This window comes from Phascolarctos cinereus, unplaced genomic scaffold (assembly GCF_003287225.1).
Source record: "Phascolarctos cinereus isolate Bilbo 61053 unplaced genomic scaffold, phaCin_HiC Scaffold_726;HRSCAF=1367, whole genome shotgun sequence".
Classification (NCBI taxonomy): domain Eukaryota; kingdom Metazoa; phylum Chordata; class Mammalia; order Diprotodontia; family Phascolarctidae; genus Phascolarctos; species Phascolarctos cinereus.
The window spans coordinates 116,668,537-116,695,889 of NW_027556098.1; the positions used below are offsets into that span (position 1 = coordinate 116,668,537).

Genomic DNA, 27,353 nt, shown 5'->3' on the forward strand with positions numbered 1-27,353 from the left:
CCAAGTTAGCATTTAGATAGCACTTTAAGGTTTACCAAATGCTTTACCTGTATTATCTCATTTGACCTTCACAACAACCCTTCAGGGTAGGTGCTATTACTATCCCCCATTTTACAGACAAGGAAGCCAAAGCACAGAGTAGTTAAGTAACTTGCCCAGGGTTACACAGCTGGTAAATCTGAGGCAGGATTCAAATTCAGATTTTCCTAATTCCAAGTTTGGCATTCTATCCAGTTTTCCACTTAGCTGCATTGATAATCCATTACACAACTTTATTTAATATACATTTTTGCTGAGTAAGGGATATATTGTAGTCAATGTGCAATTGTAACTTTCAGAATATAATTATAAAATGTATGCTTGGTATTTTGTATTTTTCCCTAATTAGCCAAATATTGTCTACTATTTTATAAAAAAAAAATTAAACACTGGGGCAGCTAGGTGGCACAGTGGATACAGCTCCAGCCTTGGAGTCAGAAGGACCAGAGTTCAAATGTGACCTCAGACACTTGATACTTACTAGCTGTGTGACCTTGGGCAAGTCACTTAACCCTGATTGCCTCACCAAAAAGCAAAATAAATAAATAAACACTTAAAGGCACTGAGAAGAGGTACTAAAGAAGCAATTCCCCCCCACATACACATTTTCTCTTTCCCTAATATGATATCCTTCTTCTAATTCTCTAACAGATCCAAACACACACATATGTCATTAGACACAATTTCTTAATGTTACACTACTTACACTCAAAGTTGCAATCCAGGCAATCGGATGACTTCATTATTTTTTCTTGTTCTCTGAGTCGCTGGCTTACAGCTTTCAATCGCCTAAGTTGAAATGATGAAAAAACACAAATAAAAAAGACTAGGCTGCTTAACAGAACGTTATGTCTTTGACACATTTATCAAAAAAGAAGAAATAAAATCAGACATTAGGAGTATAAATGAGGCTGTACACATCAACCCAGGGCCACTCAAGTTTGCTTCTATGTCAGTCAGCCAGTTGGTCAGTGAGAAACAGTTACTAAGCTCTTTCTAGGTGCCTGTTGCTATACTAAATAATGAGGATACAAAGAAAAGCCAAAATAGTTCCTTATCCTCAGGGAGCTTCCATTCTAATGGACTAAGCATATTTAAGATGTAGACAGAAGGGAAAGGCACTCAGTAGCAGATCCAAGAAAAGGCATCCAGCAGAGAGGCGGGGTTTGTGCTAAGGCCTGAAGGAAGGGAGAAAAACTAGGAGGCAAAGTAAGGAGGGAAAACATCCCAAGCATGGGGGGACAGTGACTGCAAAGACAAGAGATGGGAGATGGAGGGCCACTTGCAAAGAACCCCCAAGGCAGCCAGTACAGCTGCACAGAAGGGAATAAAACATAAGAAGCAGGCATGCTTGGAAGAGCTTTCAATGCCAAACAGGGGCAGGCACACAGTGGGTGCTCTACCAACGCCGAAAGCCACTAGAATTTACGAAGTAGGAGAGATACCATGGTCAGACACACACTTTAGAAAAAAATCTCTTTGGGAGCTGAAAGGAGACGTACTAGAAAGGAGACCAACTAAGAAGTGATTACGATAGTCCAGGCAACAGGTGATAAGGGCCTGAGTGAGGTGGCTGTGAGAATGGAGATAGGGTGACACATGAGAGAACAGAATGGTGAGTGACCAGGAAGAGCCAAAGATGACGCTGAGGCTGTGAGCCTGAGTGATAAGAGGATGACACTATACTCAATGGTAAGAAAAGTCTGGAAAAGAGGATGGTTTCAGGGGAAAGACAATGAGCCCTGTTTTGAACATGCTGAGTTTGAAATGCTGGAACATTCACTTTGAGGTGTTGAAATGGCAGTAGGTGATGGAGGCCTGGAGCTCAGACACTATGGCTTCATAGAGATCTGGGAGTCACATGCATAGAGATGATAATGAACTCATGTCACCTGATAAGATCACCAAGTTAGAGAGTATAGAGGGGAAGAGAGAAGAGGACACATTTGGTGGTTCTCTGTGTCTACAGGACAGGACTCATTTGGAACACAACTCCCAAGTTGTAAAAAAACATCAAGGCATCATTCCTTTTCCCTCTATGTATAGACAAAATTCTCAAGGATAAAATGGAACTCTCTTAATCTTCCTATCATTTGTGGGGAGTTGTAAGATTCCCCACTATACTCCAAAATAGTTTTTCTGCTCCTTTAGAATGTACAGTTTGATATCAATTGTTTAAAAAAAAAAGCCTTTTTCAAGCAATATAACTGTTAAAATGTGATCCGACTACTATTGTGATGTTTATCATCATTTTATAGGTATTTTTCCTTTAGTTTTCTTTCTTTTTTCATGTCTAATTGATGCTTCTTTATGATTCTCTCTATGCTCAACAGAAACTTCTCATTAAAAATAATAAAATTAAGATTTCTTTAAGAATTCTTAAATGAGGTGAGATAGGTTGAGCAGCATTATATTTAAGGTTCCTTTCTATTTTATGATTCTATAAAGTCTACAATTTGTGTAAGCTAATTTCTACTTCCCTATCCCCACTGTCAATGGAGTCAAAGGTCACAGAAAAAAGAATGTCAAGGGGCAGCCAGGTGGCGCAATGGATAGAGCACCAACCCTGGAGTCAGGAGGACATGAGTTCAAATCCGGACTCAGGCACATAATACTTCCTAGCTGTGTGACTCTGGACAAGTCACTTAACCCCAATTGCCTCAGTTAAAAAAAAGAAAAAAGGTCAAATTGTACTGTCAAAAAAATTCAAATTCTTGGGGCAGCTAGGTGGTGCAGTGGATAGAGCACTGGCCCTGAAGTCAAGAGGACCTGAGTTCAAATCCGGCCTCAGACACATAACACTTACTAGCTGTGTGACCCTGGGCAAGTCACTTAACCCCACTGCCTAGCCAAAAAAAAAAAAAGTTCAAATTCTTCATGAAGACAGAGTGTAATTAACATTTACTAATCTTTAATTACTTTAAAGATCTGTGATTTCATTCTTATGTGTATTCCTTGTACAAATCACAAACCCTGATTGCCTTAGAAACTCTTGTTTAACGAGATGTGGCCAAATACATGAAGCATCTAATGGACAATCCTCTGGGGATTAACCCTTCTCAGGTTTGCTGGGCCAAGACCCAGATTACAGGTTTATAATATAGCCTTATCCCCTTGCTGTATCAGAATCCTTTTAGGTTTCAGTTCTTCAACCTACTTGCTTCCCATGAGCCACTCCTCCACCCCAACTCAAAACACATCCCAACACACAAAGATGGTCATACCTTTAAAGGATCTTGCCATAATCCACAAGTGTACCACCTCTAGGTCCAACATCCCCAAATCCCCTTATTGACAATAATCTATTGACTTTTCACTTCTCCCTCTGCCTTCCCTTACAAAATACTACTCTTCATCTACACTTGACCCTCCAATCCATTGAGCCCCCAACTCTCTTCCAAACCATCTCTCTATATATTAGCCACTGTGTCTTCCTTCTCATCTTGACTCTTTGGTGAATCAATTCAACTCTACACTGTCATCTCCTCAGTCCTTGGACTCCTTATCACAGCACTAATTATGCCCATCCAAGCCTCAAGCTTAGCTTATTCTCAACACTGAAGTCTTCGTTCCCACACTGATGATCAACACTGATAAAGAAAATCATGTAACTGTTCTGGATCAACTACAAATTTATGTTACACAACCGCAATTGGGCTGTCACTGATTGTGGGCAATCCAACTATACCCTCCCTTATCAACTCACTGATTCTCCAGGGGCTCTTCCAAAATTCTTCATCTCTCCCCAAACCTCTCATGGTTCCTCCTCCCTTGAGAACCCTGCTTCATATTTTACAGAAACAATTGAGGCTTATTCAGTGCCAAACCAATCAAACTACCAAAGAACTGGATAGTGCCTACATTTTCTCTCCCTACTTTCATCTTAACCCTTTACAATCTGGCTTCAGACTTACCTATCATTCTACTGAAACTGCTCTCTCCATAGATACTCTTAGTTGCCAAATCCAATGGCCTTTTTTCAATCCTCATTTTCTTTGAACTCTCTGTAGTCTATGGCATCTGTTGATCACTCTTTCCTTCTTGATACTCTCTTGGTTTTCCTCCTACCAATCTGACCACTCCTCTGTCTCTTTTGAGGGATTCTCTTCTAGGTCACACCCTCTAATTGTAGGTGTCTCTCGGGGTTCTGTCCTGGGCCTTCTCTTCTCCCTCAACAGTACATCATTTGGTGATCTCATCAGCTCCCATCGATTTAATTTTCACTTTTATGCTGAAGATTCTCGAATCTATCTAGCCTGCCCCAATCTCTGCTGACCTTCAATCTTTTATCTCCCACTGCCTTTCACACATCTTGAAGTGTACACTCAGTAGATCTCTTAAACCACTATGCCCCAAACAGAACTCACCATCTTTCCCCCTAAATCTTCCCTACCCTCCTACCTTCTCTATTACTCTAGAAGACAATAACATCCTCCCAGTTTTGCAACCTAGGAGTCTTCCTAGATTTCTCACTACCTCTCACCCCCTATCCTCTCCAATCTGTTGTCAATGATTTTTAATTTCCCATTTGCAACATCTCTTGAATATGTCCCATTCTCTCCTCTGACACTGCCACCACTATGGTATGGGCCCTCATTACTTCATGCCTGGATTATTGCAGTAACCTGCTGGTGGGTCTGCCTGCCTCAAGTTTCTCTCCTCTCCAATCTATCCTCCACTCAGTCACTAAAGTGATTTTACTAAAGCATAAGTCTGATCACGTCATTCCTCCTATTCAATTAATTACAGTGGCTAACTATTACCTCCAGGATCATATACAAAATGCTCTATTTAGTATTCAAAGCCTTTCATAACCTAGTCCCCTCTTTCCAGTCTTCTTATACTCCTCTCCCCCACATGTACTCTTCCGTCCAGTGACATTGGCCTCCTGAGACACTCTATCTCTGGGTTTTGGGCATTTTCTCTGGCTGACCCCCATGCCTGAGATGCTTTCCTTCCTCTGCTCTGATTACCTAACTCCCTGGCTTCCTTTAAATTGCAACTAAAACCCCACCTTCTAAAGGAAGCCTTCTCCCAACCCCTCTTAATTCCAGTGCCTTCCCTCTGTTCATTATCTCCTGTTTATCCTGTATGCTTCCTTTACATATATCTGTTTGCATGCTGTCTCCCCAGTTAAGACTGAAAGCTCCCCGAGAGTAGTGATTGTCTCTTTTTGTGTCCCCAGTACTTAGCACAGTTCCTGGCACACGGCAGGTGCTTAATACTCATTGACTGACTGACAGACAGTTTCACAGCACATCCCAAAGCTTGTGCTCCGACAGCATAGTCTTCTAGAACCTCGAGTCACCTCTGCACAAAGAGGAGACACCAAGAGGACTGTGACAGAGATCTTGTCATTACATTTAAAAGGCAGCTGTTTTAAAGCTTCATCTGAAGTGTAGGACACAGATATGGGGGCACTCACTGTTAACTGTCCTTAATAACAACAACAACAATAATAATAATTATTGCTAACTTTTTTTCATGCTTTCAAGGTTTGCAAAATGCTTCACAAACACCTCATTTAATCCTTGCCAACAACCCTGGGAGGTAGGTACCATTATTACCCCCACTTTTGTTCAGTCATTTTTCCATTGTGTCTGATCCTTTGTGACCCCATTTTGGGGTTTTCTTGGCAAAGACACTGAAGTGCTTTGTGATTTCCATCTCCAGCTCATTTTATAGATGAGAAAACTGAGACAAACAGTTAACTGACTGGTCCAGGGTCACACAGCTAGGAAGTATCTCAGGCCAGATCTGAATTAAGGAAGAAGAGTCTTCCTGACTCCAGGCCTGGTACTCTATTCCAATGTACCACCCAACTGCCCCTATTTTATAGATAAGGAAATGGAGGCAGACAGAAGTTAACTGACTTGCCTCAGAGTCAAACAGCATGTAAATGCATGAGGTAGGTTTTGAACTCAGTCTTTTTAATTCCAGATCCATTGCTCTATGCACAGGGCCACATAGTTGCTTAACCAAACTCTGGTTTATTTTAGGCATGAAAAAAGCACAACTGTCAAGTCTGTATTATATTACTCCCTTTCTGTTTTCACTTTTCTTTTTCCTTCTATCACTTCTGTTTTTTTTTCCCTCCTTTTCCCTTTTTCATTACTTTCCTCTCTTATTCCACTTTTTGTTTCTTTCCTCATTGTTAGCTTCCTTTTTTTCCCCCCTACTCATCCTATTTCCCCCTTGTTTTTACTCAGTAACTATATTATACTCTTCAAAGGCCCATCATTCTTCTATTTCCAACAGTAGATCAATCCATAACCCCCCCCCATGGGACTAACTGCTCCCCACATTCACCTGCTTCTTATGTCACAAATAAATTAGAATTCTGATGTGTAACATAGAAGGAAAAAAGAGAGGGAACAATGACCTAGACTTTTTACTTGTTTCTATTCTAAAAAGGACAGTTGCTGGCCTTATGCTTAATAACAATTCAGCCTTTCAGTATAGCTACGCTTTGAACATGTAGCAATGTCTTTTGAGGAAAAATATACTGCTGTACTACTCTAAGAATGTCTCCAGAATTACTTACTCTCTGCCAACTTAATTATGTAAGTAAAAGAACTGATATTTGTTACTGAATTAAACATTTAGCCAAAGAACCCTCATATTTGAAAAGTTCTGTTACTCTGTTAAGGTGGTTATCTTAACAAAACAAAAACAAAAACAAAAAACCCTCCTCCTGAGTGCAGGGGCATAGGTCAGTGGGTCTATCTGGTCACTTCATCACTGCTCTTTTGGTACTTCTTGAAGAATTAGAAATCCTCTCTGCAGGCTATGGTTGAGTATATCACTCCACTATATAAAAAGCAATGGAAATAGCCCATATTTGGAGTAAAAATACTCAGTTTTATAAGTAATAGTTTCACAGCATGTTCTGAATAGTTTACGTTGGTTATAGGCTAACTGACTGATGAAAAGTAATTCTGCAAATCTGATTCTGATACTTGAAAAAGCAGTGCATTTAGAAGAACCGAGAGAGACAACAGCTTGGTATAGGGGAAAGAAGGCTCAACTTATATTCAAGAAGGGAATGAGCTCTAATTGGCTTCAGACAATTGCTAGTTATGTGATCTTGAGTATATGACAAACTCTCTCTGGATCTCAATTTAGCAGCTGTAAAAGAAAAAGGGTTCGTTTAGATGACCTCTAAGGTCCCTTCCTAGGCAGCTGGGTGGCACAGTGGACAGAGCACAGCACCTGGAGTCACGAAGATTCATCAAAAAGTTCCTAGTTGGGTGACCCTGGGCAAGTCACTTAACTCTATTTGCCTCAGTTCTTATCTGTAAAAAGAGCCAGAGAAGGAAATAGCAAACCACCCCAGTATCTTTGCTAACAGAATCCTAAATGAGGTAACAAAGAGTTGGACATGACTGAAAAATGATTGAACAACAGAAAAAGGTCCCTTCCAACTCTAAAAAACAAGAGACACAATCAAAAGAAAGTGTGTTAGATTTAGTCATAGGTCCTGGGTTTGAATCTAGCTTGGCTACTTACTACTGTGTGAACTTGGGCAAATAACTTTTTCTCACCTCTAAAATGAGGGAATTGAATTTGATGGACTCTGAGATGCCTTCCAGCTCTCTGTCTCTGATCCCATGGACCCCAGGTCCATGGAGGGACAGTATTATCGGCTGAGTCCTGGGCCACCCGCTCCCTGAGATATTTTCAACTTTAAGACACCCATATGCCAGATATTCTGGCCTTAAAAATTTCTTTGTGAGTGGTAGTCCCCAGTCCTACTGTGGTTCCTTAAGTCTGACACTGCTGGCTATCAGTGAGATGGAAACAAACCAGGAGAGAAAAGGTTAGAGAATGCTAAATAAAACACTCTCTCCACAACTATTCGAATTTCACCATCTTTCAAAGTTTGGTACCTTATTTTGCTTTACACTTTCTTCCCCTGAATTTCCTAGCAAATTAATTTCTCTAACTAACTTAAAGAAATCAGAGTTTTCAACTATACTCGGGCCACATTAAGCCAGGTCAAGCTTTTACTGGTAGCAGGAAACACTGAACAGCTTCCATGACACCCCGAGTCTGGCCCAACCTGGCTCTCCCCAACTGCAGAATAAGCTGCATCCACCAAAGCCCTAATACTTCTGCAACCAAACTCACACTATGGCTTTCCATCTAATACAAAAGGCTTGGCAATTTGGACTAAGGGCTCAATTAATACAATTTCAATTACAATAGAAATTTTTCTGGGTTGGCCTGGAAGCCTAAACTTAATTTATATTCTTGTTTATGAGAAAATACATTCTAAGTTTCAGATCATCTCTTTATAGATGAATTTCTATAATACAACCTGGTTGTTAAATTGGGAAAGACTGCGGATAGACTGTTTTGAAGTTAATGGCCACAAAGCAGTCATTCCAAATAACAGCACTTTTGCTAAATTGATAGGGCAGCTAAATGGTTGATTTTCATTATGTAAGTAGTTAAAATGAACGCTATGTTCATTATTATTTTTATATTCACATATATAACTATTTAAAATGTAATGCACTGAAAATTGCTATGCAATGAAATCACAATGATATGTAAAAAAACTTGTTTCCAAAATTCAAAAATTTGAAAATAAGCTTTCTTTTTGGATTTGACATAATCACATTGCATTTTCATGCTCATAAGTTTCCCGCCATGGATGGAGTCTAATACTATTTTTCCCCTCTCAATCAAATTGTGATTTCTATTTCAATATGAAATCTAATTTGGAAAAAGACATTAAGAACAAAAAAACACACAACTTGGGAGTCAGAGGACCTGAGTTCAAATGCTGGCTCTACCACTTACGACTTCTATGATCTTGGCTAGGGCAGCTAACTTTTCTAGGCCTCAGTTTATCATTCCTAAAATGAGATGGTGGGATAAGATCCTTTCCAGTTCTAAATCTGTGATTCTGTAATCCAACAGATAATATATGTACTTGAGATCCAAGATTTTAAAAAGGAAGCAGGTCCCTATGTCAATGAGACTGCAATATCACTATGCCTTAAGGCAATCAATATTTGTGAGTTGTCAAAGTCAAAACATTCACCAACCTGGGTCAAGCCTTTTGGTGATGAACATCTCTGAACTTAGCTGTTCCTTGCAGATAAGAGGAAACAACTTCCCCCACCCCCACCAAAAAAAAATCTTTGGGCTCATATTTTGCCTTTCAAGTTAAGTATGACCTGCCTGAATTTGTGCTCTTTTGACACTAAATTTTATTCCTTTACTCAATGAGAGAATTTGCTCATGTAAAACATTAAGTAAAAAAATGTTTTAAAATGTTCTAGTACTACAAGCTTTGTCTCAAATTTCTAGTGAATTATTTCTAAGGAGGGTCTCTTTGGAGGTCTGTTTTAATGAATAAAACATTTGTAATTAGTGGTATCCACTTGTAATCAATGATTACATCAAGCATCTCAAGTGCTCAGGCTGCATGTGGCCTTGCCCTCTTGTATCTATAGCTCTATCTCTAGAACAGAGTAGAATAGCTGTTGTTTACACTTACAAGGTTAACTCTATTTAGCATACTTTAGTTAAGAAAGGAAGACAAAGTGAAGTCCATTTTAGAGAGATTTCCATAAAAAACTACATCCAACAGTTAAAAAATCAATAGTTTCAACACATAAGGTGTTAACCCTCAGATTTTTTTGTTTTGTTTTTTTCTAAACTGGCCTATCCGAATGCATTTCCCAAGTATGGATAACTAGGGCTTTCTTGCAATAAAGTTTTTACTATATTTTGGAAACAATGTTAAATGACCACAAAAAAAGTTCTCTTTCCTACTACATAGTTAAGAAAAGCCTCCATGTGCATCAATTATACTGCTAACAAAACAGGACATGTAGTTTGTTTTACTTCCAAAAATTATCCTCTTCCACAAACTACAAAAAAAGGAGGAAAAAAAACCTCTCAAAAAGGCAAGTCCTTTATTACTTCAAATGCTCCATTTCAAATTACCCATATCAACTTTAAATAGAAATGGAAGACAGCCTCTCAAAGACTTACAGGGCTACTACTGTATTTTAAAGATGGGAAACTGCAATCTAGAGAGGTAAAGTCACATGTTTAAAGTGGCAGAATTTTGGATTCCGGTGGCAGAACTAGGACTGGAGACCAGGCTTCTTTTTCTTACTCCACAGTTCTTCTAGAAGCATCTTCAGTAAAGTCAGTAAATCAACAGGCAGTTATTAAACACCTTCTACGTGCTATGCTCAGAGCTAAGTATTGGGATTACAAAAAAAGACAAAGGGCAGTCCTTGCCCTCAGAGAGCTCACAGTCTAATGGGGAAAACAATATACAAACAACTCTGTACAAAGATGCCACAGAGACAGTAAATTGGAGACACTCTCAGAAGGTAGACACTAAGAAGGAGAACTGAGAAAGGCATTGTGTGGAGGTAGGATGTTAGCCGAGACAAAAAGTAAGAGAAGAGAGGGAATGCCAGTCATGGACAACAGTCCACAGTTGGAAGCCTCAGGACTTATACGACACATTCTTTGAATATTCTTATTAATTGCAAATCTTTGGCTTTTGAGGGTAGGTTTTTTTTTTAAATTTTAGAAGTAGCCAAAAGAAATATGGAACCAAGTCTAGTGGAAAAGGTAGATAATTAAAAATGAGAAAAAAAACTTTAAAAAAGATTTTTTTAAAAATGAAGTATGACCATAAACCTTCTCTGATGCCCACAAAAGGAATTTCTTCTTTACCTGAACATCCATATCATTTTGTCTTTTTATCATACTTATCACTATATATTGGAATTATCTGTGTATATTTTATACTCCCTACTAGGTATGAAGATCTTTGAGGCAATGATTACATTGTGTTCATCTTTGTATCTTCCCGCCTCCTCCCTACTACAGTGTTACATTCAATAAATGTTTGCTTTACAAAGGAAACCCACTAACCTCCGTAAATGAGTATTTTCACTCCTTAGGGTCTGCATAGCTAAAGCTATTTCACTCTCCACTTGAGCATTTTCGGCTACTTCTGGAAGCAGAGCTATGCACTCTCCCACTTCTTTAATCAACCTCTGAATTTCAGAATCCCCTATAAAAGAAGTAAAGCATTAAAAGCAATATTATATATACCCAGTCCCTAAAAAGCGATGTTTCATAAATATACATATTGGTGATATACATAAGTTTGAACTCAATTATTCAGGGGTTAATTATCCAGGACTACTATTTCCCCTTCCTTGAGGCCTTGAGGTCCTCTCATTAGAATTTCTATGAAGTGTTAAGCAGTGTAAGAGATGACACTCAAATCAACATCATTTTGATCTTAGTGATCATCACAGATAAAAACTATGGTAGGTGGTTCACTGGAAGGGGCCTATTTCTTTTCAAGGGGTTTTATTTTACATTGTTTTCTTTTTAATCTTTCAATAAAACTTCTTGGGAAAAAAAGAGTCTGGTAGGAAATCTTTTCCCATTTACGCCTTTGAGAAATGACTATATTGAATAATGGTCAGATTAATTATATTTACCTTTACTCTATATTAGTGATTGTCAAAGGGTCCTTCAAATAGTTCATGGGCTAGTCTAATATACAAGTCATAATTATGTCACAATAACAACTTTTGTTTCTGGTATGAATTAATAGCTTACTCTAGATGATCTCAGAAGCCCTTTCTAGTTTTAAAATTCTATGATTCTATTTAAAAAACCAGCCATCACCTCCTTGGTATGTCATCAAAAGTAGCATCATTAATTCTGTTGCCCATTTTTTACCAAACTCATTCATTATCACCCATGGTATCTACGAACTGAAAAAGTATGAGAACTGGTACACTACTATCCAAAGTCTGCAATGAGTAGAAAATATATTTTAAGCATTAAAACAATTTTGAAAAGCTGAGGGTATTTATAATAGTCACTCTAAGCTGGGAGACATGCAATTAGATAATTGCAAATTTATTTAGCAGTACACCTACCAGTTGCTTCTGTTCAGAGAAACATGAGCGGATAGATTCAATAGCACAACAAATTTGCCACACTGAAAATGACGTTTTAGAATAATGAAGTACTTTTATCGACATATGCAGAGATTAGACATTAGTTATTCAGTCTCCACTGCCAGAAATCTGTTTACTGAGATTAAGATTGTTAGCACTATGTAAAAGTGACTATTTGAGAAAATATGTAAGAACGAAACATACAATGACAGTAACCGGATACAGCTTCACTGAAATAGCAAGTCTCTCTACCCCCAACATTTTTCCTTTATTAGATATGAATGAAAAGGACATAAAAAGAAGCTTTAGGTTAGAAAGTCTTTTCAACATAGAAGTTTCATAAACACTGATATATGATACTAAGATGAATCTACTGAAATTCTTCTCATCTCTAGGATGGGTTTTATCAATTTTTTTTTGGCTGAGGTACAGGTGGAGCTTTTAAAAGTCATGGAATCATAGAATTTAAAAACTGCAAAAGATAGCTGAGGAATGATCTAGTCCAACCCTTTTATTTTAGAGGTGAGGGGCTGAGACTCTGAGAGGTTAAGTGACTAGCTTCTGGGAACAAATTAAGTTTATGGTGGGGACAGGGCCAAAACCAAGGCCTCCTATTTCTGACCCCAGTGCTCCTTCTACTAGACCATCATGATTCATGTATTTGGACTCAGTAATGTAAAGTCACACGTGCCTGGAACACAATACCAGTAGGTACTTAAGAATTTGTTGATGAATCATAAAAATCTGAATGCTATGTGGTCCTACAACATTTGAAATGAATAGAAATAGCATTAAGGTTTAATTTCTTTAAAAAGTAAAGTTTTTACAATACTGTACAGAATATTGTCTTGATGGCTAAAGATATTTCTACCAATATTATCTGATTCACGGAGTTAATCATTCTAACTTACATAATTACTAATGCTAGCAACAACCTGAAACTGGCATTTAGCCTTATATTATGTTGTACAGTACAATGAATAATAAAGTTCTAAAAGAAAGGATGCACCTACCTTGTTCCACAACCAGTGCCTTGAGTTCTCCCAACAAATACTTGAGTGTTCTAATTTTGGGGGATGCTTCTTCTGAACTTGCACTTTTTGTCTTCTGTATACACTTGGCAGAATTTGGGTCTTGCATGGCTGCTACTTCAACTATTTTTAAATCCTCATCATCACTGGAAGAATTCCAAATATGTTCTGAAGAGTCCTCTTCAGTGGTCAAGACTGAAGGCTGCTGTAATGGATCAGGGTTTTGGTGCTTCTCATGTGCTTTTATTCCATGAGGATGTAATAGATCCAGGGATGCCTGAATACACTTTAACAAATTTATTTCCTTGCCCAACTGCTCAGAGATTCCTCGTGCTTCTAGAATTCCATTATCATGGACTAATGGCTGAACTACTGGAACAGTTTGCTTATTTTCCCCAGATGTTGGCAGACAAGATGTGTGAGGAGGATTAGTGATGATGGTTTGCACTGGAACATCAGAAGAGGTTAGAGGAACTGTTCCACTTTGTAGAGGAACCTGAACCTCCTAGGGGGGAAAAAGGACGTATAAATGAAGTTTTGAAAAATTAAAAGCAAATTACAATTGTCTACAAGGTAGTCATTGAGATAAATCAAAATCAGAGTTATTAGAAGCTACATCTCTCTGAGGTGCTTTTAGTTCTTGCCTTATGTAAATTTGCATTACATAAATTCAACTTTATGTAAAGAATTCTGAAATTCCCATTCCCAAAAAACCTATGTAAATTTTACTGTATGATACTATGCTCACTCTCTACTCCTGCCCTCAGCTAAGCACTCTACGGCCTCCCCCTTACCCCACCAAAGAAAATCCCACTCCAAATGAAAGAAGAATGGACACAAGCAAAGACCACTGCTGCCTCACTTGGCTTGAGACCTCCAGTGATGAGAGAAGACCTTTGTCGTGTCCCATTCACCCATCCCCATTGTCTGAACTAGGTTACTGAGTGTCTGTCCTCAGCCCCAGTTTGTCACTTGACCTCTCCTGTTGTATCCTTGTCTGCCTGCACATGTTCTCCTTCTCAGTTCCAGCCAGGCCCTATGTGGCTGTCTCTGGTCCCAGTGTATTCCTCCTCTTGCTCCCACTTCTCTGTTCTCAGCCCTCACATGTCCTTGAACTGCTCTACCCTTTTCACCCCTTCCATCTCCACCAGCAGGCAGTTCCCTTCTTGCCTTTCTCTGGCCCACATCTGTGAGCAAATTTACATTACGCAAAAATTGCTTTACATAGAAGACTGTGGAACAGTCCACTTACATAAAGTATAAGCATATGTGCACATAAGCAAAGTATAAGCTGGTTTTTTTCTATGCTACAAGGATTCTTATGACTTAGAGTTGTTTAGCTCTTTACACACTCTGTGAATATACAAAGCTAATGGAAATAAGAAATCTATGAACACCTTTTGTAGTTTTAACATATCAGGAGCTTAACATTAAGACACAAGCTCATGAAATCCAATTTAATTTTCCCTGTAGGGCAAGTGATATCTATTAACAGACAATTGATGTTTATGTTACAATGAACTGTACTTACAGATTGAACATCAGAAGGCTGAGCTGGATCGTAAGGAGAGAGAATGGGTGTGGAGGTGGGTATGCCATAATTAAAGACTGGAGGACCTTGACATTTTAAAGACAAAAAGGAAGGAAAGAAAACCTTACACTGTTTTTAGAATAAGAAGACAGTTTAACTATAATTCTTACTTACACTTTTAAAAATGTGTCACTCATACTAACCAGAGTCAGAAATGCTTTGAGAACTTTGGGCATTGATTAGAGACATCTGTGTCTGCACATGCTCACAGAAGGTTTTGTACATTGTGGAAAAGTCAACATTGACAGGTACTTGAATTGGCTGAGTCTGTTTTGTGCTTGAAGAATCTTTTTCATTTTCAGTAGACACTATAAGAGGTAGATGTTTCTTATGACCTGAAGACACTAATGGAGAAGGAAACAAAGAATATTCCAGACTTTCATACCATATGATTCTAAGGTTAGGTGGGAGCTGTAATAACCATGTTCCAAATGTTGGAGGGGATGTGGAAAAATAGGTGTAATTTTGGCTGAGCAAGCTGTGGTCTATGATTGTGATGAAATACTATTGTGCTGTAAGAAATGATGAAACGGATGGTTTCAGAAAAACCTGGAAAGTCTTATATGAACCAATGCAAAGCGAAGAGAGCAGGACCAGGAAAACACTGCACACAGTAACAGCAATATTGTAATAATGATCAACTGTAAAAGACTTAGAAATCAGAATTCTGATCAAGTCAGTGATCCATGGAGAGCAAGGAATAGTTTACCTGCCAGATCTATGGAGAACAGAAGAATTTATGACCAAACAAGAGATAGAGAACATTATGAAATACAAAATGGATAATTTTGACTACTTAATAACATGCAGATCTTTGACATCTTTCATTTTTCTATCTCAAATTATATTTTCTAGCATTCCACTCTCTTTTCCTGTGCCTACCTTTATATTGAAGTCACCATATATCAAGATATATGTTGACTCTGTTAGTATAACAAAGAACTGGAAATTATAGGTGCATATCTGTCAATAGGGAATGAATAAATTAAGATATATAATTATAACAGAATATTAATGTGCTCTGTAACAGATAAAAGGGACAGTTTCAGAGAAACCTATGAATATTTGTGTGAACTGATCTGATATAAAGTGAAGTGAGTAGAACCAGGAGAACAATTTATAAAATAACATTATAAAAAAAATAACTCTCAAACACTTAACTGTGATCAATGCAATGACCCATGATAATTCCAGAGAATCCATGATGAAGCATGTTGCTCACCTCCACAGTTAATGTGGAAATCCTAATATTCATAAAAAACCCTGCGGCATTATTCTTTAGGGGCTATCGAGTGAGTGAGTGTGTGTGTGTGTGTGTGTGTGTGTGTGTGTGTGTGTGTATGCTTTAGAACCATACTAAGACTTCTGGAATACTCAGGAAAAATGGATGATTTTAGTGAAACAATGAAGACACTAATTTTTAAAGGTGGTAAGATACCAGGATATATCAATAAGAAATTGTAGGGGCAGCGAGGTGGCACAGTCGATAGAGCACCAGCCCTGGAGTCAGGAGGACCCAAGTTCAAATCTGGCTTCAGACACTTGACACTTACTAGCTATATGATCCCAGGCAAGTCACTTTACCCCATTGCCTCGCAAAAAAAAGAGAGAGAGAGAGAGAGAGAAATGAGGCCCTTATCAGAGACACTGGTTGTACAAATTCTTTCCCAGTTTTATGCTTCCCTCCTAATCTTGGTTGCATTGCCTTTGTTTATGCAAAAACTTTTCAATTTAATGTAGCTCAAAATCACTAATGGGGCCAAGTGCCTTCAGCTGTTCTCAGTGATCATACTTATATTTGAAGAGGGAAAAGGATTCTCAGTTTTTCCTCAAGGAGCAAGGCCCTCTCCTGTTCCTCCCCTTCATCCATATTAGGTATTATCTGCTGATGAATACAAACCCTAGATAGATGCTTTATATTTAAATCAGGAAAAAGAAAAGTGCTTACAAATTTCTTTATGGACACATGAAGGAACAACATTTTTGGGTTGTCCTTTCTTTTTTATTTTGTTTCCTTTCCATTCCCAAGGTCTTGATCCAAGCTTCCCAGAAGATCCTTTTCCTGGATTCCCACAGGTTGCCTCTGAAGATTAATTTAAACCAAAAAGTCATTAAAATACACAAACAACTTACACAATAAAAAATGATCACCAAGAAAGCATTATAAAAATAAAATCTGAACCTCCATTTTGCAAAATATCCTGAAGTAAAGTTGCGCAACGTTCAAGTCCGTGGGGTACTGTTCCAACCTGTAAATAGAATATTTTTTAGAATAAGGTTAATATGAGTCTCTCGTTAAAGAAAATACACATGGCACTAAGAAGATATGAGCACAGTGGAAAAGACAGTAGAGCTACCAGGGTTCACTCAGTCAGCAAACACTGATTAAGTGCTTATTATATGCTAAGCAGCCTGGGATTCAAAGAAAGACAAAAACAGTCTCTGCCTTCAAGAAGTATGCATTCTAATGGAAGAAGACGACATGTAAATAACAAGGCATATAAACTAATGAATGAACACATGAACACACGCAGGAACACAGAGTAGACGGATGGTAATCTCAGAGGGGAAGGCACTATTAGTTATGGAGAAGAGAGCAGGAAGGGCTTTAAATGCCCAAGTATTTTATATTTGATCTTGAATGTAACAGGGAGAAGTTGGAGCTCACTGAACAGGAAAGTGACATACTCGGATCTGCACTTTAGAATTACCTTGGTAGCTGAGTGAAACATAGACTGAAGTGGGGACAGACTTGCCCAGGGAGACCAGTTAGAAGGTTATTGAAGTAGACCAGGGGAAAGTTGATGAGGGCATGACTGAAGTTACGGCTGTGTAAGCGGAGAGAAGGGGATGTACTGTAGAGGTATGATGAAGGTAAAAATGGCAATTTTTGATAATGAACTGTCTATGCGGGGTAAGAGTGAGAATGATACTGAGGCTGTGACCCCGGGAAGATGGCAATGTCCTTAATAGTAATAAGGAAGTTTGGAAGAGGGGATGATTTGAGGGGGAAAGATAATGAATTCTGTTCTGTACAGACATGTTGAGTTTGAGATGCCCTTAGGACATCCAGTTAGATGTCTATGAGGCAATTGGTGATGCATGATTTAGGGGAAAAAGACTAGGATAGATACAGATTTTGGGAATCATTTGCATAGAGATGGCAATCGAATCCATGGGAGCTGATAAGTAAGATAGTAGTATAGAATGTGAAGAGAAGAGGGTCCATAACAGAGCCTTGGGAGATAGCAACAGTTAGTGAGTACAATATGGATGAAGAACCATCAAAGGAGACTGAGAAGAATCAGTCAGACAGATAGTAGAAAAAGGAACGTACAGTGTCACAAAGACCTAGAGTGGAGAGAACAAATATATCTGTGCAGGGAGAGCTCTCCATGCTGCACCAAGCTGTAATATTATCCTGTCTTGTTGAAGTCTAGTAGTATCATTTAAAAAACAGAGGCAATGAAATCAATTTTGGTATATTTGAGAGTGGGCCTTACAATTGTGGGGCTTCCAAGCAATTCAGGCAAGGAAAGGGAGGAAAGAAGTCAGAAAGGAGACTACAAGCTGTGATGTACAATAGTTCTGACCTGGGCTATGTGGCCATTCTTCCTTCTGTATATATTGTGCTATCTTATGGGAATACTGCATGTTTTGGGGAGGTGATCCAAAGGTATATACTCTGCTTCCTTAAGGATATCTCCTGTGTCTAGGTGGCACAGTGAATTAGAACACTGGGCTTAGAGACAGAAAGATTCATCTTCCTGAATTCTGACTTCGAACACTTACTAGTCACTTGACCCTGTTTGCCTCAGTTTCCTCATCTGTAAAATGAGCTGGAGAAGGAAATGGCAAACCACTCCAGTATTTCTGCCAAGAAAACCCCAAGTGGAATCACAAAGATTCAGCCATGACTGAAAAACAACTGAAGAAGAAATCTGTTTAGAATGAAGTTGTTGTACTGCCCTGAGGGCACAGTAAACACCATTAAGGATTTGGTCTGTAATGCTTTCTGTCAGATTCACCAAAAACTACGTACTCTGGAGTAACTTTTGTGCACGCTCACTCTTCTTGAAGCATGTCTGGTAGGCTAGAAACAAGACAAAGGATGAAGCAAGATAATAACAAGAAATAAATTTAAAAGGAGAAATCATGTTTCCTAGTTGTCCATATTTCATATGTAAATATTTCCATTTATTAGGATTTACAAATGGTCATATTAAATGAGCTTTTGTATCTACTGTAAGAGAATACTGATTAAAACAAAAAATTCTTACCTGCTCATCAGAATCAGTAGAATAGAGGGAGTAGCCAGAATCTGCATCAGCACGGGCTATTTTTCTCATAGGGATCCTGGAAAACAAGGGCATCTTTAGACCGCTGGGATTTTTAAAATCAACTTAAATATACATTTTTTTAACTTCCCAAATATCAAAAATAAAGAACAAACAATGCTTCACTTAATTTTATAATAAGAGTTGCTATCTTAGCCACCTTTAAAATCTCTTTGAAGGTTTTAGATCTACAAAACTAAAAAAATTTCAGGGGGATTGGGGAAAGGCTTCCTATAGGATTTTAGCTCACACCTGAAGAAAACTAGAGAAAAGTCAAGAGGCAGAAATGAGGAAGGAGAACATTCCAGGCACAGAGGAAGCCAGTCAAGAGATGGAGTGTCTTATTCAAGTAACAGCAAGGAGGATAATGTCATTGGATATAGATGGATATACTGGATACTAGATATACTGCATACTAGATTGGAACCTCGATGAAAATCTTTGCTAGGCATACTGAATATTGGGTTTTAAAATATCTATTATTATCATTGCAAATCCAAAGGTAATATTACTGCCTTTGATAACTGTATATGCTGTTGTGGCTGATGAACCTGTACTCTGTTGAATGTAAATCCATACTGCTTATTACAATTTGAGGGTGTTTGAGATTGTCTTCTGAAAAAGACTGTAGTTAACCTGGAAAGATGCAAGTAAAGGCCTTTTAATGTCTGAAGGAACATGAACAAACATTTTACTAGATACGAAATTTACAAAATTTTACAAAATTTACTAGATACAATATTTCTGATCCCCCCCACTGATATATGGCAAAGAAAACTCAGAGCCAATTCAGAATACAGTTTTACTTAGAGGTCATATAAGAAAAGACTAATGTAATCTGGTTCCACAGTATGGAAAAGAGAAGGCCAACATGGTAGCTAGCAACAGTACTCAAATCTGTTAGTGGTTATGAAAGGTGATAATAAGCAGCCACTATGTTGCTTTTTTAGGAGCAGAAATGAAGAAATACATTTACAATATAGCAAAGAGTTTTCAGATGAGACACTCAATGATGCCGGAATTATGAAACAATGAAACATATAAACAAGGAAGGATCCGGAACCCAATTAACCAGAGTTTTTTAATGAATGGAAAGCCATCTGTCTTTGTGAAGGAATTTGATTATAGTCTTGGCCAGAGACTAGGTAACCTATTGAGAACCCTGAAGTCCTTTAATTATGTAAGTTCTTACCTTTTCTTTCCAGCTGTTAATTTACTTGATCCAGTTTGTCTTCCAGATGATGATACCTGCTGAATATTAAAGTAATTGTCCAAATATTTTTATTACAGCATATTAGCAGCATTACTAATTGCTCTTTTAAATTAATTAAATCCACCCTAAAGTGACAGTTTTTATACACCTAAAAAACCCTTTCAATAAAAATACTATATTAAGTACCCCCTGTGTGTAGGATAAGTGATTAATAGCAAGACTTCCACACAAGAAAACTTTTAACTGCAAGCGTCCAATTTGTAACGTACTGTCATCCTCTACCAATCCATGCTGTTCTACACAATTGAGAACAGCAGGTTCTGAAGATGGTTCACCTTTGTCTCTCAACATTTATCTCTGAATTAATTACCTGCTTTCCCAATCTGTCTTTGGACACTGTAACATGTTATATTTGATTGCTTTCCTGAAGCCCATTCCTCTTGCAAGTGCTATATTTCAGAGGTCTGGGTTTATATCTTTGGTGCCACCCATGCAGACTGTAACCCCTTTACAGACGAGTAGACTGACCTGAAGAGTTGCTATGTCAGAAAAATCAAACATCCTGAGGTTACCTCTCAAATATAACTTAAAAGTCCTGGAATGACGGCATACAATCAATCACCAGGCTCCTTTCTAGCTTAGAAGGAATGAGACAAGCCTATTCTCTGTATGAGAACCCAGGATCACCTCTATGCTTTGATGAAGTATTGCAGCACAGTAGAATTTCAGTAGAACAGTCATCATTAGGATGCTGAGATAGGAGAATCTTTCAAAACCCCCAAAACCCTCATACAAACATGTACAGTCAATCAAACCAATTCCCACATTAGACACATTCAAAATATCTCAATCTACACTGAGTCCATCACCTCTTTATCAGGAGGTGGCATATTTCACCATGAATCATCTGGAATTATGGTCATTGCATGGGATTGATCAGTGTTCCCAAGTCTTTCAAAGTTATTTGTCTTTACAAGATTATTATTTCTGGTTTGCTCACTTCACTCTGTTATTCATATGTCTTTCCATGTTTTTCTAAAACCATGCCCTCTATAATTTCTTACAAAACAATAGTATTCCATCCAATTGATATGCCATAACCTGTTTCGCTATTCCCCAACTGGCAGCAGTTTCCAGTTCTTTGCCACCATAAAATGATCTGCTATAAGCATTTTTGTATATATCGGTCCTTTTCCTCTTTTTTTGATCTTTGTGGGTGGGGTATACACTTATTAGTATTATCACCGGGTCAAATGATATGTACAGTTTAATAGCTTTGGGGACATAGTTCCAAATGAAAAAAGGAATTTTGATGGAAAAAGGAGACAGCCTCCCAGCATAATTATTGCAAATGGGTCAACAGTCACTTAGATACAAGTTCTGGTTTTATTTTTTTAAAATCAGGTATTATTAATGGATCTCATACAAATGACAGTAAGATAGTATAGAACAGAATACACATAACTGATAAGGAAATTAAATATAGGTGAAAGAAAATTGTAGAATAAAGTTATTTTGGAAACTCTTCATGAAAGAGGTATTCTTGAGTGTGTCCTGGAAGAAAATTTGTAGCATTTAGACAAACGAAGAGGGAGGAGGAATTTCAGGTGGGAAGAATTGAAAACAGAATTAGCAAAATGCAGGGTTAGTTTAGGAGATTAAAAAAACTGGTTTAAATGGAATTGAAAGGACTTTTCTGAGGAACAGTGAGAGAGCTAAGATAATATCTGATATATAAAGGGGGACCAGCTGTGTAAGGACCCCGTGTGCCAGGCTGAGTGGTTTGTATTTGATATACTAGGGAGCCATTGTAGATTCCTGATCAGAGAGAAATGATGTTATGAAAATGTAATTTTAAGAGGTCCAATCTGGTAATATTAAGTAGAATGGACTAGAGTGGGGAAGGGCTAGAGGTAAAGATCAATAAAAAATTTATAGGATGAAGCTGGTGGCTGTGAAAATGGAAAGGAAGAAACAAACTCTAGAAAATATAGCATAGTAAAAAAGACTTGTGGGAGTTGGAAGAGGGAGAAAGCAAAGATAAGTCTAGAAGATCAGGAGAATGGTGGTGCCGTTGACAGAAAAGAGTCCATTGATAAGGAAGGAGATTTTTAACAGGAAGAAACTTTATTCTTAAATTGAGCTTGAATAATGACAAGACAAGAAAAGGCAATTGGAGATGTTTTGTAGGCAGCTGAAGCTATAGGAGTTAAGTGCAAATGAGAAGTCAGACCTGGAGATGTAGATTTGGGAATTGATAACAAATTGATGATTGTTTCAAGCAGAGGGTGACTGTGTGTCCAATGCAGCAGAAAGTTTGCAGAGGATGAGGACTGAGGGAAAAAAAGTATGAGACCATTCCTAATCCCCAGCAGTTGAAATGAGGTCCCAGAGAAAATGCCTGGAGTTGAGGGATAGAGTAAAACACTCCATCTCCTAGCTCTGTGCATTTTCACTGACTGTACCCCATGCCTGAAATGTTCTCCCTCCTTGTCGCTGCCTCTGGGATTCCCCAATTTCCTTTGTATCTCACCTAAAATCTTGTTCAAGAAGACTTTCTCATCCCCCTTCAATGTTACCTCCAATTTATCCTATACATAACTTGTTTATGGGACTATCCTTTGCCTTTCTTTGCATTCCCAGCACTTAGCACAATGCCTTGCACATAGTAAGCTTTCTCTCTTTTTTTTATATCCAAACTACTTGGATGAGTGTTTCATAATAGCTGCCTCTTCTTTCTCCTTAACCCATACAATCAAGGAACAAATCAACAAGTCAAGTCAACAAGCATTTAAGTGCTTCCTGTGTTGCAGGCACTGTGCTGAGTGCTGGGGATTCAGGATAAATTGAAAATAATCAATGAAGAGAAGGCACTAGGATAAAGAGGGATTGGGAAACAGTCCCCCCTGTAGAAGGCAGGATTTTTACCTGGGACTTGAAGAAAGCCAGGGAAACCAGGAGGTAGAGATAAAGGGAGAGAGTGTTCTATGTATGGAGGATAGCCAGTGAAAATGCCCAAGGCAGTCCTGTGCTAGGAACAGCAAGGAGACTTATGTCTGCTTGGTAGAGTACAGGGTGGAAGTGGTATGAGGTGTAAGACTAGAAAAGTGGTGAGGGAGAAAGATTATGCAGAACTTTGAATGGCAAAGGATTTTACATTTGATCCTTGAGGTGACAGGGAATCATTGGAGTTTGAAAGTGTACGAGAGTGTGTGTGTGCGTATGTGTGTGATACATATAACATGGTCAGATTTCTGCTTTAGGGAGATCATTTTGGCAGATGAGGGGAGAATGAGAATGAGGAAAGACTTGGGGAAGGGAGACCAACCAGCAAGGTATTTCCATAGTTCAGGTGTGAGGTGATCAGGGTCTGCACTAGGGTGGTGGCAGTGTCAGAAGAGAAAAGGGGGGCATATTCCAGAGATGTTACAACAGATTGGATGAGGAATAGAAAATTGTGTATAAATACTTAGGCAGGTAACTAGGAGGAAGATGTTACTCTCAACAGTAATAAAGAAGTTGAGAAAAGGGGAGAGATTTGGGGGAGAAGATAATAGGTTCAGTTTTGCATATGTTGAGCTTAAGTTGTCAATGGGGCATCAGTTTGAGATGTCCCATAAGCAGCTGGAGATATGAGACTGGAAGTCAGCAGGAGGTTAGGGTTGGACAAGTAGATTTGAAAATCAACAGCACAGAAATGATAACTGAAGTCATGGGAACTGATGATTATCACCAAATAAAATAGTATAAAAAGACAAGAGGCCTCAGGACAGGACCCTGAGGGACAACCACAGTTAGCTGGATGAAGATTCAACAAAGGAGGCTAAGAAGTAGTCAGTCAGATGGAGGGGAAGAGAGCCAGGATAGAGTAGTGAAGGATGGAGATAAAGAAGAGGCTATTAGACATGCCAATTAAAAGTGAACAGTTTAGTTGAATGATGAAGTTGGAAGCCAAACTTCAGAGTTAAGAAGAGAGTAAGAAAAAAGGAAGCTGAAGCATATACTGGAGACCGACTGAGGTCATAGGGAACCACTGTAGTTTGAGAGAGAGAGAGAGAGAGAGAGAGAGAGAGAGAGAGAGAGAGAGAGAGAGAGAGAGAGAGAGAGAGAGAGAGAGAGAGTCAGAGATGTACTTTAGGGAGATCTCTTTGGTAGTTAAGTGAAGGATGGAATTGAGTGGAGTGGGAAGAGACTTGGGTGAGGGAAAACCATCAGCAGGGTATTTCAATAGTCAAATCTATTTATCCATACCTATCTGTGTGTATATAAGTATGTATATATATCCATTTATATGTGTGTACATACATATATACACATACAATATACAGATAAGTAGATCTGACTACTGAAATGTGTGTATATACAAACATGTATGAGCACACATACACACATATTCTTCCTAAGTTTACCCACAAAGGGCAGAATATGGGGCCATAACAGGGATGAAGTGAGGTTTTCTGAGGACTAGGGAAATATGGGCATGTTTTTAGGCAAAAAGAAAGCTGCCAGCAAAGAGAGAACTTGAAAATAGGTGAGACATGTATAATTGGGATCATATTGTTTGCTTTTTCAATGGGTGAGGGAGAGAGTGGAGGAAGAAAATTTGGAACTCAAACTTTTAAAAAGTAAATGTTAAAATATATATATATATATATATATATATATATATATATATATATACATACACACACACACACATATATATACATATATATATATTTTTTTTTAAAGAAAGACAGGCAGCTAGGCAGAGCAGTGGGCAGAGCACCGGCCCTGGGGTCAAGAGGGCCTGAGTTCAAATCCGACCTCAGAACACTTGACAGTAGCTGTGTGACCCTGGGCAAGTCACTTAACCCCGATTGCCTCACCAAAAAAAAGAAAGAAAACAAGTGAGAGAGGGGGGATGATGGAGTCAAGAAGAGTGAAGTCTGAAGGAAAAACAACTGGGAGATGGGTTTTTCAACCTCAGGAACTCCCAAAGGCTTTGCACGACTTTGGGGGCCGGGGGATGAAGCGCTCACACCGAGATATCACGGACCGCGTGAATGCCACCATTACTCGCGGCCCCCAAGCACGGCTCTTCCTCCTCGTGGTCACTGCCCGGGGTCACACGGTGGGTCTGGGCTGGAACCCGGGTCTCCTGACTCCCAATTTGGGGTCAGAGCCTGCCCTCAAGGAGCTTAGCGCCTGATGCGAATACAGACCCCGACCGAGCCCCATCCCCTCACCTGAGCCGGCCGAGGCCCGGGCCTCACCATCTCTCGGGTCCTGAGGCGTCCATCGACCCTCCGGCCAGAAGCCAGGCGGTTGATCGAGTTAACAGCCATAGGAACCGTGACCCTCTCGGGCCGCCCTCCTTTGCTCCTCGGGCTTCCGCTTCCGTTTTGGTTCCCGCCGAACGCGGCGCTGCGATTTTCTGCGATCGACCAATCGGGTCTTCTCCCCTCCCCCGCGGCTTCTGCGCAGGCGTGAATCTGGGGGGGCATGCTCAGTTAGCCTCCCCCCCGGAAGTTACTTCCGCCAGGAGCTGAGGTAAGTGGGAAGTGCACTGGTTACGGATGAGGTTTTCTCTGAGCCGGATTGAGTAAAGTGGGATCGAGGTGCCGGAAGGAAGGAAATTGTCACAGGCCACAGGAGGCGGCCATTGGGGACATGGATTCGAATCCTGTATCTATGAACTTTTTCCTCTATGGGCCTGTTTCTTTTCTGCAAAATTCTGCAAAATGAGGGTGCTGGACTCAATGAAATCGAAGATTCCTTCTTTCCAGCCCCAAATTGATTTTCTGATTGAATTAACTCTCCCTGCCAGGAAACCATCTACCTTGCTTTTCGTAACCCCTCACCTGCGACCCCTTTCCCCATTATCAAATGAAGTGACGTAGGCAAAGCACGTGACAAACCTTAAAGCGCGATGTAAATGTTTGTCATCTCTGTGTATGACCGACCCTCCCAGGACCCAGACTTCCCTTGGACTGGCGTTCAGGGCTCTGTGCAGCCCAACACTGTCATAACTTTTCTAGCCTTGTCTTCCGTTGCTCACTCTATCCACTAGACCCAAACCCAGGTCTTTCTGGCTTAGAGACCGAAATTGTCTTTCCACTACAACTCTCATATGTTCTTGTTGACTCTCATATGATTTATGGGATAACGGTGGATACAGTCCTGGACTTGGAATCAGTAAGACCTGAGTTCAAATCTTGTATCAGACACTACTTAGCTTTGTGACTTTGGGAAAGTCACTTAACCTCAGTCTGCCTCTGTTCCTTTCTCGGTAGAATGGGTGGGGAGAGATAGCACCTATCTTTCTGGGTTGTTGTGTGGATCAGATGAGATAAGATTTATAAAGAATTTTTGCAAATCTTAGAGCACTTTTTAAATGCTAGCTTTTAGCATATGCAAGTATTAACTCCATTTCCCAGATGAGAGAATTCAGATTCGGAGAGATTAAGTGATTTACTTAGTGATTTTACAGTCACACAGTTACTACCTGGATGAATTGTAGAGAATGAAAACTGCAAAATAAGTTTAAAGACATTTTTTCCTCTGTTCTTATACTTCATCTCTGCAGTGTTTGAAACTGTTTACCGTGCCCTCCTGCATACCCTTTCTTCCCAGGGTTTTAAGGACCCTGCTTTCTTGTTTCTACCAGTAGCACTGATCCCTTTATCTTTTTTGTAAGTTCATTATCCATGTTCCCTTATGCATGGGTGTAGGGCACTCAGTCCTAGACTCTCTTAGGAGTCTCCTACTGAGAGCTCTGTAGTATCTCTATAGTCTGAGTTCCCATGAATGCAGCTATTATTTCTATGCAGATGACTCCCAAGTATTTATACACATCTCCAGCTCTAATCTCTAACCTCTTCTTTAAAAAAAAAATATGGTTTCACTGGGTCAAAGGATATGACTTTTGGGGCTTTGTTCAAAATTACTTTCCAGAATAGTAGTACCGATTTACAGCTACCCAAACAGTGTATCAAGTTACTTGTTTTCCTCTAGCTGCTGCAACACTGGTCATTTTCTTTTTTTGCTAATATTACCAATCTGTGGGTGTGAGATAGTCTGTCAAAGTTACCTTAATTTATATTTCTCTAATTATTAGTGACTTGGAGAATTTTTTAATATAACTATAGATAGCCTGGATTTCTTAGAAAATTGCCAGTTCATATTCTTGTTGGAGGA

The 27,353-nt window shown here is 39.1% G+C and overlaps 1 protein-coding gene across 3 annotated transcripts in view; it reads right to left on the minus strand.

Annotated features, from left to right (window-relative positions):
- The window catches only part of CCDC14 (coiled-coil domain containing 14), a 38,498-nt gene extending 12,831 nt beyond the window's left edge, over window positions 1–25,667 (minus strand). Inside the window, exons 1-10 of one of the 3 annotated variants that reach the window (XM_020985986.2) lie at window positions 25,403–25,667; window positions 20,154–20,209; window positions 18,905–18,980; window positions 16,807–16,873; window positions 16,573–16,707; window positions 14,768–14,968; window positions 14,565–14,650; window positions 13,016–13,538; window positions 10,954–11,095; window positions 746–828 (exon numbers count right to left, since the gene is read on the minus strand). In XM_020985986.2, coding sequence (XP_020841645.2) covers window positions 746–828; window positions 10,954–11,095; window positions 13,016–13,538; window positions 14,565–14,650; window positions 14,768–14,968; window positions 16,573–16,707; window positions 16,807–16,873; window positions 18,905–18,980; window positions 20,154–20,209; window positions 25,403–25,660 — 1,627 coding nt within the window. In that variant the 5' untranslated portion in view covers window positions 25,661–25,667. Of the gene's footprint in view, window positions 1–745; window positions 829–10,953; window positions 11,096–13,015; window positions 13,539–14,564; window positions 14,651–14,767; window positions 14,969–16,572; window positions 16,708–16,806; window positions 16,874–18,904; window positions 18,981–20,153; window positions 20,213–25,402 lie in introns of all 3 variants that reach the window. The other 2 variants (XM_020985987.2, XM_020985985.2) reach the window with 2 other exon arrangements.
- Between the last annotated feature and the right edge of the window lie 1,686 nt (window positions 25,668–27,353).